Source organism: Barbus barbus (genome assembly GCF_936440315.1).
Source record: "Barbus barbus genome assembly, chromosome: 37".
NCBI lineage: Eukaryota > Metazoa > Chordata > Actinopteri > Cypriniformes > Cyprinidae > Barbus > Barbus barbus.
In genome coordinates, this window is record NC_136715.1 from 6,027,293 (window position 1) to 6,048,903 (window position 21,611).

The window sequence follows — 21,611 nt, forward strand, 5'->3', positions numbered from 1 at the left end:
GCTCAGATTAGGTGGTTTTTCAAGCAATGCGAAAAAGGAATAATTCGCAAAACTGCAATGGAAACGTTTTTTCGCAATTACAGGTCACATGGTGTACGTAAAATATCATGATCAGTCTTCAATGTACTATTATCTCCAATAAACACTTAATACGTGGCCGCTCTCAAGTATAAGGGGCTTTGCCTGCCATTCATGCTTAGACAATTTCTGAAACAGCTCTCCACACTGCTTTTGTAAAGATACATGAACACGCCTCCTTCGATTAAATATAGCCAAAATCTGTCAAAATCCCATCAAAAACGTGCCTACTATCTCTTAAAGTAAATCTTTTAAGAGCTGTACACCTCTGCCCTTCACTACGGATTTTAAATTATGTTTTATTAACAAAGTTCGGGAGGAGCATGTCAGATACTTAGCCTAATTAAACACGCAATAAAGTCAATCAACACATGGATATAAATACAGCTGACATACCTCCACTCATTTGACGGTCTATCAGCATCCCTCCACCACCCCTTCTCCACCAATATCACCAAGTTCTCACCACACCATGGGGGATGCTCTGGGTTCGGGCCATTCCCGAGCTCAGAGCCCTTCCCCAGGACAGCACGCCAACTACGTATTACTATACTCGCCAAATACGCATTACGTAACTCGTGCTAAATATATGTAAGTGTGAACTTGTGAAATGACTATAAACCGATCTGCTAACACTCTGATCTCTCATGTTTTCATTTTTTACCATGTAATGGTTTGTGAATAGGGACCAGTATTTGGCATGTTTTTGTAACAGGAGGGAGGATGCTTTAGATAACTAACTAATCTATATGCCAATCATTAACAGTGATCATTTGCATTAAGATATTTTTTATAGGGGAGAAGGCTCATTTCAATCTGAGAGATGTATATCATGTCTACTGAACATGAGTGGTGTGTAAAATTCAAGATGATCCCTTTATAGTCAGTGAAGCTGTCTACACTGGAAGTGTCCATTGCGATTTCACTTCTAGCAGAGATTCATTTTCCCTGTCTGTATTAAAATTATTTATTTACAAATGCAATACAAATACCGCATTACTATTGTGAGATGACATGTAGCTTTGATTCTCCCAGCACTGGCAGACTCAAGCCGTTGTGGTGCAATATAATGCAGTTGTAACATTAGTCCACTGAGGCGAGCGTGGTGATGAACCCAAGTGCAGCTTTTATTTACAACAAAGACAAAACATAATCCAAAAAGTCTTGATTTGGCATGAACAAACTAGACTCCCCCACAGCAGGTTACAACATCAATACACGACAAGAGACAAAGGCTACATGAGAGCTATATATACACCAAACAATACAGATCACATGACAAGAACCAACCAATGAGAGACAGGACACATGACTAAGCCAACCAATGAGAACATGACACATGAACCAAAGAACCAATAGCAGGATAACAAGAGGGCAAGAGAATCACCTGACTAAACAGGGACCATGACTAAACTCCAAAATAAAAGACATGAAAACATGAACGTGAAACAAAACCCGAAACAGATATTACAGCAGTCGTGTATATGGGTTTGATTTGATCTGGCAAATTTTTTCAGACTTAAACTTTTGAGACTTTCAGATGCATGCAGCGATTTATTAGGAATGTGGTTTATGTAACATTTGAAATCGATTGAATGCAAAGTTTATCCCAGCAAGCAAAACAGTCAAGTCTGAACCTGTTTGATGGCAACATCGAAAGACACTGTGAACTAGGAGCAAAAATCACAGACAAACAGACAGTAACACGGGTATACAATTAGCTAATTCAGGTCCTGTGGATTAACTAAATAATGTCAGCAAACATTTATTGTTGTTCACAGTAGTGTAGTCAGCAATCAATCTTGGATATTGTTTAAGAGCAACTGTCCTGGCCTTGGATCCCATTAATCCAGTTATTTTCTAAATACTTGGGTAGTGCATTGGTATAAAGTTTAACCATGCTAATGTTATTCTTTGGCAACCAATATGCCAGTAGATATTGATAGTTAAATTGTTTAAATACGTTTTCTTCTCATTTAAATTGCATACTTGTGCAGATTTACCTTTTTTATAAGTGATTCATTTAAAAAGCTGCATGATTAGCACAGATCATATACATTGAAGTTATTATTAAGGCTAAAAGGCCTGAATTTAGGCCTTGACTTGTCTTGGCCTTGTAACTTGAGTCTTTTCCATCATTACCTGAGACTCGAAAGCTAAAACCTGAGATTTGACTTTGAATTGCAAATCAAACCAGAATTGTCTGATTGTCTCATGTCCAGTAAGAGCTGACATTGCATCTGTGGTTTCTATACTTTCCGAAACTCACATTTTACACACAAAATACTACATTATTAACATCAGTCTTTTCATTCTATTTCAGAAGCCTTTCTCATTTTATCGAACCATTATTAATTAAACTCTTAAGCCAAAGGTGTCATACATTCAGATTTTTGAATGCAAAAAAGACAGTCATTCATTAGAAATCAGCCATTCATGTAAATTCGGACAGTCCAAATCAGTCACAGCTTTCACACATCATTTGATTTGAAATTACAGTTACGGTTTTTCTTGGGCTTTCTTCACTAGCACACACTGCATTACCTCTGCTTTGTTCATTATGCTAAAAGCACACCGCAGAAATGACTTCACTCACACAACGTCCATTCCACTTCAACACAGCATATAAAAAGCAGAAAGGCACAGATGGCAGAGCATTTTGTGAGTTTTGCACAAGCACTGAGTGAACGCTGCACCTGTTTATATTTAGCTTCAGTGTGGAGCACTGGGGGGGGGGACGTAGAATCAAAACGAAAAGGCGTCTGTCTCGCATGGCAGAACCTTTCCTTTTCTCAGCCTCTCCCCAGATTTCATCCTGACCCGCTCTAGCAGTCAAGCAAAGCTGTGCACATACATTTTGTCTGAATTTTGTTAAAGGCAGAGCTGTTTACTTACCACAAAGAGATTCTTTCTATACTCAACAGCTTGGCTTTGGAGATTTTTATGGCATGATTTGTATGAAGTTACAAGTTATACATTTAGGACTCATTAACTATTTCCATTACTTTATAGAACCCCCAAACCTTTGTATTTAACTTCAGCATAAAATCCTACAGATTTCCACTTATGCATCCCAGTCATATGTAGGGACCAAAATATTATAGAAAATGGGTGTGGTGATTTTTTACCTTTTGCCAGTATGCAACACCTAGAAACATTAGCAACTGCTTAGCAATGCCTTAGCAACCACCCAACACACCTTTGGATGATGCTTTCTATTTTGGCCCAGTTTATATAAGTGAGCAATTTCTGATGCAGGTTTGTGGCATGTTTGTGTATGCTTGGTACACCAGAGATCAACAAGCAGTACACCCCATGGGATACTGTACCGATCTACACTGATGCAACTGCTTGTACATCAGCCTGAGTCACCAAACCTCAATCACTGAATAGAAACAAATCCCAGCAAATAATTCCAAAAGGTATTGTGAAAGTAGAGAAGTCTGACAGGAAAATCAAGAAAAGAGGGGCACAGCAAATTGAAAATTATCTTTTTTATATTTAGTACTAGGAGAACTATTACTGTTTATTTGCTGGACTCATGAGACTCATTAAACTTAGTGAGAACTTCTGTAGTCACTTATAACAGTATTTCTGAATGTTTTTTTTGTTTTGAAGTTATCTCTAGACTGAAAAGGCTATAAAAGAGATTAACTTTCAGTAGATGTTTTATTTTATGCCGGTGTACTTTTTGCTGCTATGCTGAATATTTTCTATGATGATGCAGAAGGAATTACTGGCTCATTACTGTAGTGAGTTTTACTATAATGCAAATGTTTTTTTTTACTTTATATTTCATATAGCAATGCAATTGGGTTTAACTGGTTTTATGAGATCATACTATCAGTGTCTATAATCTTTTTTGTTTATCACTCTCTGTGAAGTCATCTGTCCTAGTTGTCAGTTTGTATGTTCCTGGTGAGTTTTTTGGTATTTTGTGTTTTGTTATTTCATATAGCCATTATAGATTATGTACTGCACAGCAAGTGTTTGCCACAAGTATTTGTATTTTTTTTCTAATATTATTTTTTTTATTATGCAAACAGATATACTATTTACAGGTTACAAATCAAATACAAATAACCAAGGTCAACAAAACATACATAACAGCCAACATGATGTATGTGTGTGTGTGTAAGTGTAATGGGGTGTGGGAGGTGGAAGTATGTAAAAGTATATGCCACATGTATTTTGTTCTAGAAATGAAAAGCTGATATGTGATTCATCCAATGTTTTGTGAGCTCTTGATCCAAATTCAAAAGCAAAATGATTTCTTAATGATCATGCATTTATAGTCTCACACTCCTAAAGCGTTGAATTAAATGCTTTGTGATTTTGAATACACAGGAGCCTCCTGCTGTGGATGCATCAGCCATCATTCTGAGCTTATGTGTCTTACTGGACTTAACAGAGGCTAAATAATTGCATGTGTTAAACACGGTGGCTTTGAAGAGAGTCAGCAAGGCCTTTGAGAAAAGGTCACAGTCTTGGCCAGGACCCAATTATGCTTGCTTGCTCGGATTGACCAAATCCCTTTTGAATTACAATAGTAGTGTGACAAAGGCAGAGAGAGTGCAAGAGAATGCCCGTGAGGGCGAGTGATGTGGTAAATCACATGTAATCTGACTATTGACACTTTAACCTTGTCTCCAGTCCCCCCCCCCCCCCCTTTATATCTCAATTGTTTCCTTGTACTTATTACATGTTTTCCTTTTATTTTCAGAAGAAAGAATGGCTGTGTTTGACATGCCAGACCCAGAGAGCAATGTCAGGGAGCTTAGGGGATATTCCTCCTCCTGTGCCATCATCCGTTGGATCTCCCCGACTACCAGGCCCAGCCAATCAACAACAGCAGCGAGGGCCCAGTCAGCATGCTGCACTGAGACCTATCGGCCCTCAGCAGCAAAAGCCACCAGGTGCCCAAGTAAGTGGTCCTTTTAATCCGGTAAAGCAAGGGGCGCCACAATCCAGGGGCCCCTCTCAACAATTTCCTGCAACTAAGGCTGAGACAGAAAAACAAGATCAAGGCATTAACAGGAAACAAGCTATGTCCAAAACAGAAAAAGAGGGGGACATCAAAGCAACGTCTAAAAAGGGAACATCGGATAAAAAAGATGAGAAGAAAAGTAGTGGCATGCAGAAATCTAAACACGATGATGTGAGTGGCCCTCCATGTCCTCATCACCACTGTCTTTGTCCTTCATAACAGATCACTTCAGCATTCTATGATGGGAATGTTATATGTTAAATAATATAACCAATGTCATCTGTACTCAAAACGGGTTTAAAAATGAACAGTCTCAGTGGGTGATTTTCAGTGCCTGATGGTTACAAGAGCACAGTGATGAGTCAACATCATTTGTTAACTTTGTCTTATCCATTACAAAGAACTGAAGTTACAATCAGCCTCATGTAACCATTTAATGGGACATACACTATAAGTATTTCCAGAGTTATCATGTGTTAACCTATGCATGCCATGTTTATTTACATCATTAACTAGTATTATTTATAGCATACTTTTACATTTACTACAATTTTCAGGATTTTCAGGATTTAGATTCACTTTTGACCTCATACCCTCCAGGTTTTGCATGCTTGTCTAATGTGTGCCATTTGCATGTTTTGTATATTGTGCTTAATTAACTTTCAATGTTTTATATGTTAGTTGACTTTGTAAATATTTCTGTATAATTTAAATCATCATATGACCTATGACCTAATGCAGTGTCCTCTGCATTTACAGGATTCCAACAAGTCTAGCACACAGAGCCTGAGTGATACAGGCTACTCCTCTGATGGTATATCCAGCTCCCAGAGTGAGATTACTGGCTTGATCCAAGAGGACTCTATCAAGCTCAGTGAGAGGGGGATTTCTGACCAACGCAGCCCCCCCAGTCCATCTGAACTAACAAAACTGGAAAGTTCAATGAGACCTCTGTTGGAGTCACATACAGCCACTGACCAAGGACAGCATTGTGATGGAAGAGACACAGCAGAACAGCAGAGACCTCAATCTCTGTCTATAACACAAGATCAGGAATATGAGTCTGATGAGGAAGCATCAGATGATCTCAGTTGTAAGTTACGACATGATTATGTGGAAGACAGTAGTGAAAGTGGCCTTTCTCCATTACCACCCCGACAGAAGAAGTCACAGAAAAACCTGACTGACGAGGAGTTCATGAGGAGACAGATTCTGGAAATGAGTGCAGATGAGGAAGACACAGCAGATGTTGAGGGCCACGTGAAGACAAAAAGGAGCCATAAGCACAGCGGAGATCTAGGAAAAGAGAGACGTCGCCTGACACAGCAATCTAGCAGTTTTGAAGAAGACACTAAAAGCACTGATAGCTACAAATCGGGTGAAGCGGATGACATGATGGCCTCACAAGGTGGTCTGAGACGATTTAAAACTATTGAACTGAATAATACAAATAGCTATAATCGTGACATGGAACTCAGCACAGATCATGACCTCAGGGAGCCTGAGCTTGAGATGGAAAGCCTTACTGGGTCACCTGAAGAAAGGTCAAGGGGAGAATACTCATCAACCCTCCCTGCAACCACACCGAGTTATACCTCTGGAACTTCTCCAACCTCTGTGTCATCAATGGAAGATGATAGTGATAGCAGTCCTAGCAGACGACAAAGGCTTGAGGAAGCAAAGCAGCAAAGAAAAGCAAGGCATCGATCCCATGGTCCACTACTGCCCACCATTGAGGACTCCTCAGAAGAAGACGAGTTGCGAGAAGAAGAGGAACTTCTGAGAGAGCAGGAGAAGATGAGAGACTTAGAGCAGCAAAGGATTCGCAGTACAGCCAGAAAAACTAAAAGGGATAAAGAGGAACTTAGGGCACAGAGACGCAGAGAGAGGTCGAAGACACCTCCTAGTAACCTTTCACCCATTGAAGATGCATCACCAACAGAGGAACTCAGACAAGCTGCTGAAATGGAAGAACTACATAGATCATCCTGCTCAGAATACTCTCCTTCCATGGATTCAGAAGCTGAAGGATTTGAAATGGGTTCAAAGCTGTACAAGTCTGGCAGTGAATATAATCTACCTACATTTATGTCTTTGTACTCTCCAACAGAGAAAACTTCTGCTGTCTCTCCATCTGCGGCAGAGAAATCATTAAAAAGTGCTGAAGAGGTTTATGAGGAAATGATGCGAAAAGCAGAGATGATGCAAAAGCAGCAGCAATGTGCTCCAGGAAGACAAGGACAACAAAACCAGGGAAGAGTCCTTCAAACAGACAAGAAACATCATTTAGATTCTGGAACAACTTCTTTGAGTCCAGGTACAAGTCCTACCCAGATCTCAGCTCCAGTTTCATTCTCTGGAAATGATCCTTCAGGCAGAGGGACACAAAGAGTGCATGCTACACAACAAAGTCAAGTTAGAATGAGCAACCAAACCTCCAAAGGAAGCCATGTAACTGGCTCCCCACAGTCTCAAGTTAGGCAGCCTGCTCCCACACAGCCTCAAGGAAGACCTGGTGTTCAGGGGAAAGTACAGGGTCAAGTGCCGGATCCTGGAGCATCCTCCTTAACATCAAAGATGTTCTCATATCTTAAAGGCTCAAGTCCTTCCACATCCCCTTCCACTTCTCCCACACAAAGTCCAACACGTGCCCCTGCACCTTGTACAACTTCTACAGTGGCACCTACTCAGACCTCCCAGATCCCTCATAGAGCTGGGGCACCACGTCTTTCAAGACAGCAGTCCTCCCAAGATTCCCCTGTTATGGTGATTACATTGGGATCAGGAGCTAGCAGTCAAACCAAACCAGTGACAGTGAATTCCTCCACCTCACCTTTATCCTCACCAACAAAAGACAGCCAACAGACAATTTATCAGACTCAACATGCAACAACAAAGTCACCCACATCACCACAGAAATATCCAGCTCACCCATCACCTCAACATAGTTTGCAAAGGACACACATATCAGAAAGAATTAGTGTGGCTGTGAGCACTGCCACCACTGCTGGTTCCCAAAGTAGCGGATCTCTTCCAGTGGGAAACATATCTTTGTGTAGAATCTCCACAGTACCTGGTACCTCAAGAGTTGTAGAGCAAGGTACAGTTGGTCCAGGTAGTAATATAGTGGATCTTAGAGCACCAATGAAGCCTGCCCCAATTATCATGACAGACCACGGTATGGACTTAACATCTGTGGCTTCTGATACACGTCGATACTCACTTGATGCAGAAACACTACCAAGCCGTCATACTGCTGTACAACCTCTTATTATGAATCTAAATGCACAGGCACAACCTCAGGTGTCAACAACTACACCAACAACTGTAAGTGTGACTGTGGCAGCATCCATGTTCATATCACAGCCAAAACAACCAATTGTTTATGGAGATCCTTTACAAAATAGAGTTGACTTTGGCCAAGGAGTTGGAACTGCAGTCTGTCTGACCCAGACAAGGCCAATTATCACAGATCCATCCATTCCAAAAATTGATGCTTGTCTGGAAAATTTAGGCATTCAACAGCAGCAACTTCAGAAGCAGCAACAGAAGCTTCAGCAGCAACAAGAGCTCCTTGAGCAACAGCTCCAGCAGCATCAACAAAATGCATCTTTTGCCCGGTACAATTTAGCTAATCAATTGCAGCCAATATTGTTGAAGAAGGACTTGGTGGTAAGCCAGAACACTGGTGGAGGGACCCAAACAGCAGTTAGCTCTATTCCCAAGATATCTCCGCTACCTCCACCACCATTATCATGCTCTGGGTCTACCACCCCTACACTTGGTCATGACATATACGGTGGGGTGGCTTTGGAACTAAAGAATAAGCCTGCTATAATGAATCTCTCCACAGGAAAGCCCCAGGTAATGATGGTGCAATTGGATGAGAATAGCACTCAAGGAGGTACAGTGACCCAGCTTGTTAAAAGAGAGGAGCTGCCTCCACCACCAGTAGAAGTTCTAGATCTCACTGGACAGATTAAACCAGAGAATCAGTTAGCTTGCTGTGATGTTGTCTACAATTTGCCATTTGCAGGTAGTTGCTCAGGTCCTTTTGCTCAGAGAGGTAAAACAGCACCATCAGATCCTTCTGCAGAGCCATCCCAAGCTCCTGGGCAGCAAAGCCAACCTGGAAAAGATGGCTACCAAACAGTAAACATACAAGCATCTGCAGATGAACGCAAATCTTTTACCTTGCCTCCTCCAGGACGACTTCCACCATCAATGTCAGACAACAATTTAGCAGGTTCAAGTGTCCAATATTATCAGAGGACTGACCCTGGGGACCTAGCAGTGGATTTAAGCACCGTGAAGCAGGCCTATGGGCCAGGATATCTTGGAATGGGTGCCCAATATGGGTCTTACACAGATCTACGCCATCAAGGAGGTGATTCGGCTCCACCATTACCTTTGCGAAGATATGGCTCAATGTCCAATATAAATGCAGAGTATAGTTATCTTTCACGTGATCTTGGTGGTTTTCAAGAATCCAATCTTGCACAGTATAGTGCTACTACAGCCAGAGAGATTAGCAGAATGTGTGCTGCTCTTAACTCCATGGAGCAGTTTGGTAGCCGCTATACCAGTAATCCTGAGCTTCTGCAGTATGGTGCTGGGAGAGCAGGCCCTGCAGGAAGACTTAACCTTCAACAAGGCCTAGCATCTATTGGAGCCAATCTCTTGTATGGTCCTGATGGCAGACCAACAGTACATGGTCAGACACTTACAAATTTAATCAATGCTAGACAAGCTAGCCTAAGGTCTTTGTATCCCCCTGCTGTAAGGACAGCTGATGGCATGATATATTCTACTATCAACACCCCAATAGCCTCCACCCTGCCAATCACCACCCAACCTGCCCCTGTTCTCAATCCTATGTTAAGAGGAGTATACGGATCTTACCCTTCAGCCAGTGTAACTGCTGTACCTCTGGCTAGCCTCACCAGGTTGCCTCAAGTCACCCCAAGAATGCCTCTTAATGCCCAAGGACCTTACAGATATCCTCCTCCAAATCGATTTTCATTAACAGCTCCAGATACTTCATCAGTACGTGTGCCACCTTCTAGTACGTCCCAGGAAGCTCCAGTTTACCTGGGAAAGCCTACAGAACCTGGCAGTATGTCAACAACTGCATCACCTAAAACTGGTCAACCTATTTCAAATTTGGGTCTGCAAGGTGTACAACCAGCTCATACTAGTACAGTGCCAGTTCAATCAGTTGGAAATGAACAGACTCCCTTGTCTCATATTTCAGTAGAAGGTACTACAACACAACTCCCAATACAGCCCCAAACTCAACCACAGTCATTGGTCAAAGGTCAGGAACAAACTCAAACCCAAAGGCAGCCACAGACACAACCTCAAAAATTGACAGTGCCACAAAAACAGTCACAGGCAATTACTAGAGTTTTTCCAGATGCTTCTGCCAGTACCACAATAACCACATCTGCTAATATTGAGAGGGAAAAAGAAGAGGAACAATTGAGACTACAACAGGAGCAGCTTTTGCAGCTAGAGCGAGAACGTGTTGAGTTAGAGAAATTGCGTCAGCTACGTTTACAAGAGGAGTTGGAGAGGGACCGCATGGAACTCCAGAGGCACCGAGAGAAAGAACATCTGCTCATGCAGCGGGAAATACAAGAGCTACAGACCATCAAGCAGCAGGTTATTCAGCAGCAACAAGCTGAAAGGGAAACCCAGCTTGTGATGCAAAGAGAGCAGTTAGCACAGCAAAGGATGCAGCTAGATCACATTCAGTCCCTACAACAGCAACTCCAGCAGCAGCTTGAAGACCAAAAGAGGCAGAAAACAGCAGCCATTGAAGCAGCAGCAGCTTCGGCAGCTGCTGCAGCAGCAGCTACAACAGCTCAAGGGGCTATTCAAGGTGTAATGGTTGGTGGAACGACACCACAAACCATCTCAATTATCTATGATCAGAGTGGTAGAATTATTCCACAAGAGGGCCAGAGTGTGCAGATCTTGCCATGTGCTGATGGGCAGGTGGTCCAGGCTGTGGTGTCCACTAGGCCTTTGCCTAGCTCTTCTTCAGAGATGTCGCTTAAAAATAGTGAAGATCAGGGAGATGGTCGGATTATGAAGAAACAAAACTCTATGCCTCGTTTGAGGAATGGGTCAGAGGATGAGTCATGCAAGAGAATTGCAGATTGCAGTGTCCAAACTGATGATGAAGACACAGAAGATAAACTCATGTCTCGTCGTCGTAGAACTAGACGTATAGCTGACTGCAGCGTTCAGACAGATGAAGAAGACCAGGGTGAGTGGGACAGTCAGCCAATACGGCGCAGACGTTCAAGATACTCCAAGCACTCTGAACCAACTGCAGAGACTAAGAATGATGCATCTAAATCCAGCATTGCCATTCAGACCACCAATGACTCCTCATGTCAGACTGAGTCAGACCAGTTGGGTAGAATATCTCCAGCCATCCACATTACCATGGCTGAAACATCAAAGGTTGAACTTCTTCACTACATATCTGCTCCAGAAAGAACCCATAAGGGAGAGAGTTTAGCCTGTCAAACTGATCCAGAGGCACAATCCCAAGGAGTTGTTGCTCCTCAGCTTAGTGTTCCCACTACTGTTAGTCCCTATTCCACTAGTCTGCAATTAGTTGGTGCCATGCCAACCAAGTTTGAAAGGAGAAAGCCAGACCCATTAGATATTGGATACCAGCAAGCTCAGCAGCAAAATGAATCTCCTTCCCGTCAGCCTCCCAAATCTCCACAAGTGCTGTACTCTCCAGTGTCTCCGTTGTCTCCGCATCGTACGTTGGAGACTACCTTTACTTCTAGTGAGAAGCTTAACAAGGCACATGTGACTCCCCAACAAAAAGCCTTCACTGCAGAGTCACCACAAAGGCATCATACTATTCCGAGGCCCATAAAGAGTGTTCAGCGGTCCATGTCAGATCCTAAGCCTCTCAGTCCAACATCAGAGGACCCAGCCAAAACCAAATTCTCCTTATACCAAAGTCAAACCAGCCCAGCAAGCCAGGTATGGAACCATTTCATTAATTGCAAAAATGCAATTACTATACAGCTTTCTTTTGTTGACTACAAAACTACAGCTTGTAAATATTAATTTAAGACACTTAATTAAATTCCCATTATTACTATATTTATACACAGTGATGTATAATTGTATAGACTTTAATACTCCTGGTGAACAATTGTTTTATTTTAATAAGGTGTAGGTTGGACAGCACCAAACCTATCTGTTCACGTGAAAAGCAATATAAATCAAATATTATAAAATAAATACAGTTATTTAGTTCTCCATGTATTTTTTAATTTGCCATTCATTCCCTGCTTAATCTTTACCTTTACACACACACACACACACACACACGCACACACACAGAAAAACGGCTATATCTGGCAAAGCCTCAGAAATGCTAGAGGGTGGCACAAAGTGTAGGCATACTGGGTCAGCCCTGCTGTCTTACGGCTTGCCAGGAGCTGGTCAGAGAGGTCTGAGTCTTGCATTCTCAGTTTGATTCCTGTCTAAGGAATGCTCAGGCTTGTGCATTTAAAGAGCTGTACACCAGCTAAAAGGAAGCTATTTCTTCTGTCACTTCATCCAGTGTGTTTTAACTGAATTTCTTTAATGGATTATCTAACTTCACATTACTGTAGGTATACAGATGTTTTTTGTTTTTTAAATGATATTTGAATGTTCATTTCTTGTAAACTGAAAACTAATTCTTGTGTTAACACTAAAATATTTGGTACACCAAAATTATTACAGCTAAATAGGATTGTAGCCATTTTTATCTATGTATAATATATTGCCTGATTGATTCTGAAACCACTAGTCATTTATAAAATATAGTATGATGGATATATTTATAATTGTTGACAAAATATCTGTTTAGTTTTGCTTGCAATATCTTGTTTTGGTTTGGTTGGTTTTCTGAACCTCAACTGCATTGTATGCCCCAAAATTCCACTAAGGGATTTATAAAAAATGAAAGAGATAAAAACTGTAATACACTGTGATAGAACTGCAGTATGCAGTATGTGTAATATATTTAACAGATTTACCTAATTTGGCATGTAAACTGTTATTATTTGCTTATAGTATTATTTATTTATAGTATTATAATATAATATAATGATTATAGTATAGTATTAAGGAAAATGGTAGTAAAAAAAATTGTCTGTCATTTTAATCCATCTCTAAAATGTTTGCTTTCCAGATGTCTGCCTTGCAGCAGCAGAACGCAATGATGAGAAAGGTGAAGAGAACTCTCCCCAGTCCCCCTCCAAATGAGACACCTGTGCCGATTGTAACACCAGCAATTCCCCATATATACACTTCTCCCGGAGCATCCCAGAGGGTTTTGCCACGTCCTGCACAAGGCGCAATAAAGGCAGGCTTGCTGAGTGAACTGAAAGCCGTAGAGCAAGAATCCACCAAATTACGTAAACAACAGGCAGATTTAGAGGAAGAGGAAAAGGAGATTGATGCTAAGTTGCGATGCTTAGAACTGGGCATCACTCAGCGCAAGGAAACCAGGTTTAAAGAGAGAGAGAGGCGAGAGTTTGCATACCTGCGATGCATGGGGGATGCACGTGACTACATGTCAGACAGTGAGCTAAATAATTTGCGACTAGCTGGGGTAGCACCAGGCACCTATGAAGAAAATGGAATGTTGTCACGCCCAAGTACAGCACCTCTTAACCAGTATACTACTGATTTGAATGCATCTCAGTACCCTCCTACATCCTCATATGTTCCATATCAATATCCACAGGCCCAACCCACACCCACACAACCACCCACTGCCGCCTATCAGCAGATTGGGTTTCAGACAGCACCATACCCAACCTCCTCACAGCCCCAGCCTGGAACCTTCCAACCTCATCCTCCTCAACCGTCATCCTATCAGACCCCAGGGCCATACCAGACTCATAACTATGGTCAGCCTACTTATGAGTCTGAACTTGGTTTGCAGCAGCCCAGTCACCAGGGATTCCAACCACCCCCTGCACATTTACCAGGGCAGACCCTACCTTATCCTGCACAGAGCATGTCCTTCCAACCCCATGCAGACATGCTTTCTGCCCATCAAAGGCCAAGGCAAACCTCTCTTGCTGATCTTGAACAGAAGCTACCCACAAACTATGAAGTTATCAGTAATCCTTCAGTTCAAATAGCAACATCAGCTCAAGAAACTGGATTCAGTGGTGTCTATTCCTCACCCCTGAACAATGCTTATGGTCAGTATCGCCCCTCTGACCAACCTCTGACTGAACGTATCCCAAGTCCATCATCAGGATATGTAACGGATGGTGTCTATGCCACAAATCTAGAACAAAATATCCCCAGAAATTATGTCATGATTGATGATATCAGTGAACTTACAAAAGAAAACATGGGGTCCGCTGACATGTCACGGGCAGGTTATGGAAGTGAGAATGGCCCACGTGGACCAACTTATGGCAATGGCTCTGAAAATTTATATGGAAGAACTTCAAATACTTATCAAAGTGCAGTAGACAGCCATGGACATTCAAGCACTACTGTAAGTGGTGGTACGGGTTATTATTATGATGACTATAAGCATTCATCCCGTAGCAGTGGGGGAATGGGAAGCCAAAAACACTCATCCAAAAATTTGGCACCTGCTGTTTCGTCCAAACGTAGCAAACATAGGAAGCAAGGCATGGAACAAAAGATATCCAAGTTCTCTCCAATTGAAGAAGCTCGAGATGTAGAGTCTGATCTAGCCTCCTACACCATGACAACATCAACAGGTGGTAGTTGCACTGTGGTGTCCAGGACTGGCGCAAAAAAGAGTTATGATCAACAGAAGTACTACGGATCAAGAGAGGCTTTGGAAGAGGATGATCGTCTTTATGGATCCGGACGATCAAGGTCCACAGGTTATGGCATGGACAAAATTTCCTCCAGAGATTCAAGCGGTTACCGAAGTAAGTCTTATGAGAGGGACGCCATGGAAAGATCACAGAGGGGCACACATGGTCGTAGTGGCCGTCCTTCTATGCGTACGCAGAACTCAGAGGAAGAGAGCCCTCTGAGTCCTGTTGGAAAGCCCATGGGAATTGGTCGTGGCTCTGTGCCAGATCCCCATGATGTACGGAATCAGTATGGCTCCAGTCATTCCTTACCAGATGTACAGGACCACCATATAAGGGACATGCCTAAGAGTCATGTATATAAGCCAGATGACCCTTATCTTACAGATGACACACACTGTGCTGTTTCAGATAGTGAAGGTAACTGGTGCTGAATTTAAAAACTGCTTTTTAAAATGCATCCAACAACTGAAAGCTTGCATGCCAATGATCTTGCCTTGAAGGCAGAGCGAACAAAAGATTGGACTACTGTTGTATGTGAATGCTGTAATCAGTGCATGAAACCATATACGCCTTTTTGCATGAACTGCATGGTGTGATTCAGATGTCAGTACATTTTGTCTTTTGGTTATTCTTGTTGATGGCGGTTTTTGTTGGCTTCTTTTTCTTTTTTCTTCAACTACTTTCTTTGAGATTTGAGCATTGCATGGCTTCATTGAGTTCATATCCAGTTTTTTGCAACTGATATTTCCTATAGCACAAAGTATTGACTTTCTCTCTTCATTTCCCAAAAAGCCTATCATTTGGGTCAGGAGGAGACAGACTGGTTTGAAAAACCACGTGAACCTCGGTCAGATCGCTCTAGACACCATGGGAGTGGAGGTCACTCATCTTCTAGCAGGAGGAGCAATGTAAAGCACACTTACAATGATTATGATGAGCCTCCTGAAGAAGACCTGTGGCCTCAAGATGAGTACGGACATCAACAACATTCCTCTTCCACCTCATCTCGGGAACACCGTCACCATGGCAGTAGTTCAGGAAGACACTCTTCTTCCCGCCATTCATCAGATGATCCCAGGTCGTCTCGTTCTTCACGATCACATCCAAAAGATCCTGCCACACGCTCTGACGGCCGTGTCACTTCATCCTCCACACAGAAAAGATCCTCCGATCCACGATCTGCAAGCCACCGAGACTCAGGAGACTACTCCCGTGACCCATCAAGCCACCTCCATGGCTCAAGTGGACAACGGGGCCAGAGGCAACCAGGCTCATCGAGAAGGCAGGAGCCCTCTTCAGGTTCCAGGCCACAGCAGGGTCTTGGAGAACAGCAGCCCCAATCGCAGCAAGGACAGCAGCGATCTACAGCAGGCCAGCAAATGTCTGCCAAGCAGACAGGGCCTCAGCCACCTGAGACAGGGCAGCAAGGACAACCACAACTTGGACAAACAACTCGTACACAGCAGCAGCCACCACAGCAACCCGGGCAACAGCCAGCGACCACAATGGGAGCAACTCAGTCCACAACCACAGCTGCTAGCATGGGAACAGGTACAACTCCGCAACAATCTAAGCCAGGTCAGGCTCCAGCACAGGCAAGACAACAGCCAGGAGGACCACCCACTGCCCAGCCAGCTGCTGCTATGGTGAGTTTTCAAAAATGTCTTGGTGCCTTACCATTTATGCTATTTTTAATCTGCTCCTTTAGGTATGTTTTACATTTAATCCTTTCACATTTGGTTATAAAGGTCATGTATAAGATTGCCTTTCAAAGCATGATTGACAAATACATTTTTTTTTTAATTAGTTTAAAGTTTCTTGTAACATTGTCCCCTCATGCCCCTATACAGGCAAAACCTGACACAGCTGCGCCTGCTCCTGCACCAACTCCTGCAGTTGCTATTGGATCAAAAGCTGCACCACAGGCTGCAAAAACACCCCAGATTCCTGTCACAGCAATTGGTAAATGAAAATAATTCTGCTAATTCAGAGTAAATAGTATAGATTTGTTTTTCAGCAAAATAGGGAATAGGGCTTGGTGATATGAGCAAAAATTAATATCATGGTATTTTTTAGTTGATTTGCGGTATACAGTATATATCTCTGGTGATGTGCGCAGTGGATAAGACACATGCCTTTGGTGTGAGAGACCCGGGTTCGAATCCACTGCGAGACACCAATGTGTCCCTGAGCAAGACACTTAACCCCTAGTTGCTCCAGAGGCGTGCGACCTCTGACATATATATATATATTGTAAGTCGCTTTGGATAAAAGCGTCAGCTAAATGAATAAATGTAAATGTAAATATCTCGGTATTTTGTTTTTGGATTAAACAAATAAGTGAATGTAAGCATGTAGACATATATTATGTGCAAAAAAGGGTTAAAATCACATTACATTATAACACTATAACCAGTGGTCGAATTGTAAAAAAACAATTCAGGGGGGATGGTGTGGTCGGGGGGTGGGTGGTTCTGGTGGCTAATTTTACACAATGATTACAAAATTGGTCAAATTTTTTAAAAGGTTTCTTTGCCTTATTAAATGAACTATTATTTATGAGTTTTTTTTCCTTCTGGGGCCTGAAACAGGAATTTTGGTCAATATTGCTAATTAAACAATATTGCTAAATGTGTTTTTTTTTTTTGGTCAATATTGCTAATTAAACAATATTGCTAAATGTGTTTTTTTGCTGGCACCTTGGCTGGTTTAGGTCTGTCATGGATTAATAAATATGACAATAAAACCGCCAGTAGGTGGCAGCAAGTCCCTGTTTTAATAAATGACTTACTGAATCATTCATATCAAATGATTCCTTCAAAACTGTTGATTCAATAGAAACGAAAGAAGTGAGACCCTCTGAATGGACCGTTGAATCACTGGCTCACTCGATTCGTTCAAAAATTGATTAATTCGCACATGTGCTGATATAGAGAAAAGTACATTGCTTGTGCAATGAATATAAAAACGTAAAAAATCATATATGGGTATTTTTTTTGTTTCATTGCTGGAATTATAAGGGCATTCTAACTCTATTCTAATGGGCAGTGAATGCTTTGCACTCTCAAGAGATGTTTTTTTTTTTTTCTCAAAGTTGGATAATGTCAGTTCTCCTATCATCTCTCAGTCCCTCACAGTCATACATACATTATCTCAGGGGAATGTCTTTAAATTGTAATTAAGGAAAAAACATTTTCTTCTTTTAAAAGAACTTCAAAAGTTGCGCTTGAACCATTTTGCGCAAAAAATGACAAAATTTATGCTGCTTGTGCGCAGCTTGTTACAGTAGCCTACCAAGTTCTGATTGGCCAGTCGCCGTTATTTAGTTTGTAAATGACCATAAATAGAGAATTTTAACATTTGATGTGCATGATAAGTTTTACATAATACACATAATTAATAATCCAAAGGGGATGGTAAGGGGGGATGGTGGTTTAACAGAGGAGATGTTTTTTGTCATTTTTTTTTTGACCAGGTATTTTTTTCCATCCCCCCTCAATTCGAGCCCTGACTATAATATTGCAATCTAAATACAAAAATAATCCCTTTGAAGCAGAAGTTAAATGTACTAAATGAAAATAATAAAAAAAAGCACAGACTAATTGAGTAAAAAGGCTATTTTGATTACCCCATTACACTTCACACAGTTAGTGCTATCATACACATACACTTACTTGTAGGTTTAAAATTCTACATATATCACATTGTCCAACTACAAATATTTCAGCAAAATGTAAATTTTAGTCAGAGTTATTACGCTCCTATTTCATTGCACTCCATCTGTTTGGCTTGCATGCGTTCTAAATGAGTTTATGCTGGGTACACACTAAAATATATTTAGAATCTTATAAGATCTTCAAAATATGAGAGACCACAAACATGAGGACAAAAAAATTCTAGATTTAACCATTTTGCTCCTATAGTGTGTGGTGTGCCGCGATGAGACAAAGACAGCACACCACAGAACAAAGAACATACATATAAATTACATTAAACACAATAATAAACAAAAAACAATAAACAAATAAAATAAAATAAAAAAGGAAAAGGAAAAGGAAAGGCAATAAAAAAACGACATTCCCTTAAACAAGTATAAATAATTACAATTTATTCAAAGAATAGTTTAAATGCTTTAAAGTAATAGCAAAGCCAAATACTCAATGACTGCATTTGTTATGCTTCCGTCTTCTGTCAGCTCGCTTTCTGATTGGATGTTGTTTCATTTCACGTGATAATCTCAACATCATATGTGCGTTTGTCCTCGGGGTTCCCCCCAAACATCAGGATTCGCGATCGGGGCGCCTCCGACGTTCTTCCGAGCAGATTCGGTCACTCTTAACACACCTCACACCACAGGGAAATCTGATAAGATAGTCTTTAGATCCACCAAGATAATCGGGACATTACCTAGGATTGTCGGAAGAGGAGAAATCGGCCCAAAACCAGCCCGATTATCTTGTGGTGTGTATTCAGCATTAGTGGAGAATCGCAAAGCAAAAGCTCATGCACTTCTGACAGCAAAATGGAAATATTTCCATGGCTTTCTAACATTTACAGATGGATGAATATACCTGTGAAATGTAAGTTATGCATTAAGGAAAACAGCACATCTCAAACACGCAGCCTTTATGTCAGAGCATCTGACGGGCCGAGCCGCTTTAAACTGAAACTATAAACTATAGGCTACTATATCTTACGAGTTTTTTAAAGCCCTTCATATAAAGCTTGTCACATGTTTAGAACAAATTGTATTATGCACTTTCCCTGCAGCAGTTCAGTCTGTGTCCTCCCTTGGTATTTTCTTTCAGATGCGCTCGTATCAAACTAATTTATATCGATATTAACGATATTGCTTCATACCGTATCTCTTATAAAGAATATAACGATATATCGTACAAACTCGATATAACGCCCAGCCCTAATAGGGAACATTCATTACTTGTGTTTGATCTAAGAACAAGATAATTTGTTCTTTGTTTTTTCAGGTTCAAAGGCAGCACCCCGGCCAGGGGGTATAGGCAGTGCTGCACAGCAGCCTGCCGAAGGAGAAAATGTTCTTACAAAGATCCTGCAGGGAGGAGCAGCGGAACAAGCTGGAAAAATAGGAGATGGTATGGAACTGTGAATCATAAGCAATCAAAATTTTGGCAACAAGTAGAGACAGATGTTATGGAGAATGTATGCCATGTTTTGACTGAGCATAGTAATTAGTTGCCATTTAGCAGTTGCCTATCTTTCACAACAACTTGCTCAACAGTAATATTAGGGGTAGCACCTAAGGATATCCTGGGTTTAAGTGCAAAATGGTGGAGGCCTAAGTTGGATGGTGATCTTAGTAATTCTCCAATTCCTGAGTTACTCCAACTTTAGTCTCGTTTAGCCAAACCTTCAGACTGACGGCTGAAGGTCTGGAATAGATGGCCGCTTTCATTGGCTAAGGCCCGCCCATGAGGCCGCTTGACCGACATGTCAAACAACCAATCATAGTTTGTTTCGTTTAGCGTCAAGTTTCGGGGCGTGGAAATGTCGCCACAATAACAAACCGGTGTGTGAAACTCTCGGATGTATTTGAAAGACTCTATGCCGCAAACTTTAAATATTTCACATACTTTTGAAAATCCAGCGTTTAGTTGACCCTGATAAGCGTTCGTCATCACATTTGTAAACATGGCGGCTTTCTTCTTTCGGGAGGGGGTTTGGCGCCACGTCATCTTTGTTTCCCGGCGGACCGAAAATAAACGCGACACTCGCATCTCCCGGAAATCCGGTTTAACTCAACCAGTCAGATTACGACTACGACTTTCCTGAAAAGTGTGCCATATGCATCAGACGTTTAGACAACCTTCCGTGGGCGTGATGTCTGAGGCTACTCCTACTTAGGATTGAATCTATAGCCTTTGTCTTTGCAGCCCAGATTGTTTAAGATATGCCACCTGTGACCTTAATTGCATTTTTGCTTTGCTCATCTTTTATACAGCTGTATCTGCTCTCGGGAAGAAGTTCACTTCATTTTGGTGATCAGCCGATAGGAAGGTGAGAAAACACTTTATGCATTAATCTTCTGAAAAGACCTGCATTAATTTTGTTTTATGCTAGTTAGTGCTGGATTGGTTGCCATGTTGACCAACAAAATGTAGCTTGTGAAGCTGAGTCTTAAAAGTTTTTTTTATTTTTGTTTTCTGTTCCTCAGGCATTAGTTGGGGTGACCTGGAGTTAGAACTGGAAAAACCTATGAATCTGCTTCTGCAATTTAACATCTCTAGCTGAGGGCGGGGTACACCTGAGGACACTGGTGAGTATTTTATTCTAACTCACTTTACTTTAGAACTCAAAACAAGTGTAAACATTCTAATCCCAAACTGAATTCTGTCTATTACTGTGTATGACACTGTGACAAATTTTACCATTTTAACTTTTTCATCAGTGTACAGTTTCATTGCTTTGTGGGAGGGAAACCAACTGATTCTTTCACAAATGTGCAACTTACAAATACATTAACTACTGCAGTAAGTTGGGGAAGTCGTGGCCTAATGGTTTGAGAGTTGGACTCGTGATCGAAAGGTTGCGGGTTCGAGTCTCGGGCCGGCAGGGATTGTAGGTGGGGGGAGGGAATGTACAGCGCTCTCTCCACCCTCAATACCACGACTGAGGTGCCCTTGAGCAAGGCACCGAACCCCCAACTGCTCCCCGGGCGCTGCAGC

General features: G+C 41.7%; 1 protein-coding gene across 1 annotated transcript in view; it reads left to right on the forward strand.

Annotated features, from left to right (window-relative positions):
* The window catches only part of LOC306856996 (protein bassoon-like), a gene marked incomplete at both ends in the record, with an annotated part of 92,604 nt that extends 71,676 nt beyond the window's left edge, over positions 1–20,928 (forward strand). Inside the window, 7 exons of the mRNA XM_079396603.1 lie at positions 4,802–5,236; positions 5,825–12,079; positions 13,284–15,327; positions 15,703–16,556; positions 16,761–16,872; positions 19,896–20,021; positions 20,888–20,928. Of these exons, the coding sequence (XP_079252729.1) occupies positions 4,802–5,236; positions 5,825–12,079; positions 13,284–15,327; positions 15,703–16,556; positions 16,761–16,872; positions 19,896–20,021; positions 20,888–20,928 (9,867 nt within the window). The remainder of the gene's footprint in view (positions 1–4,801; positions 5,237–5,824; positions 12,080–13,283; positions 15,328–15,702; positions 16,557–16,760; positions 16,873–19,895; positions 20,022–20,887) is intronic.
* Positions 20,929–21,611: the final 683 nt, after the last annotated feature.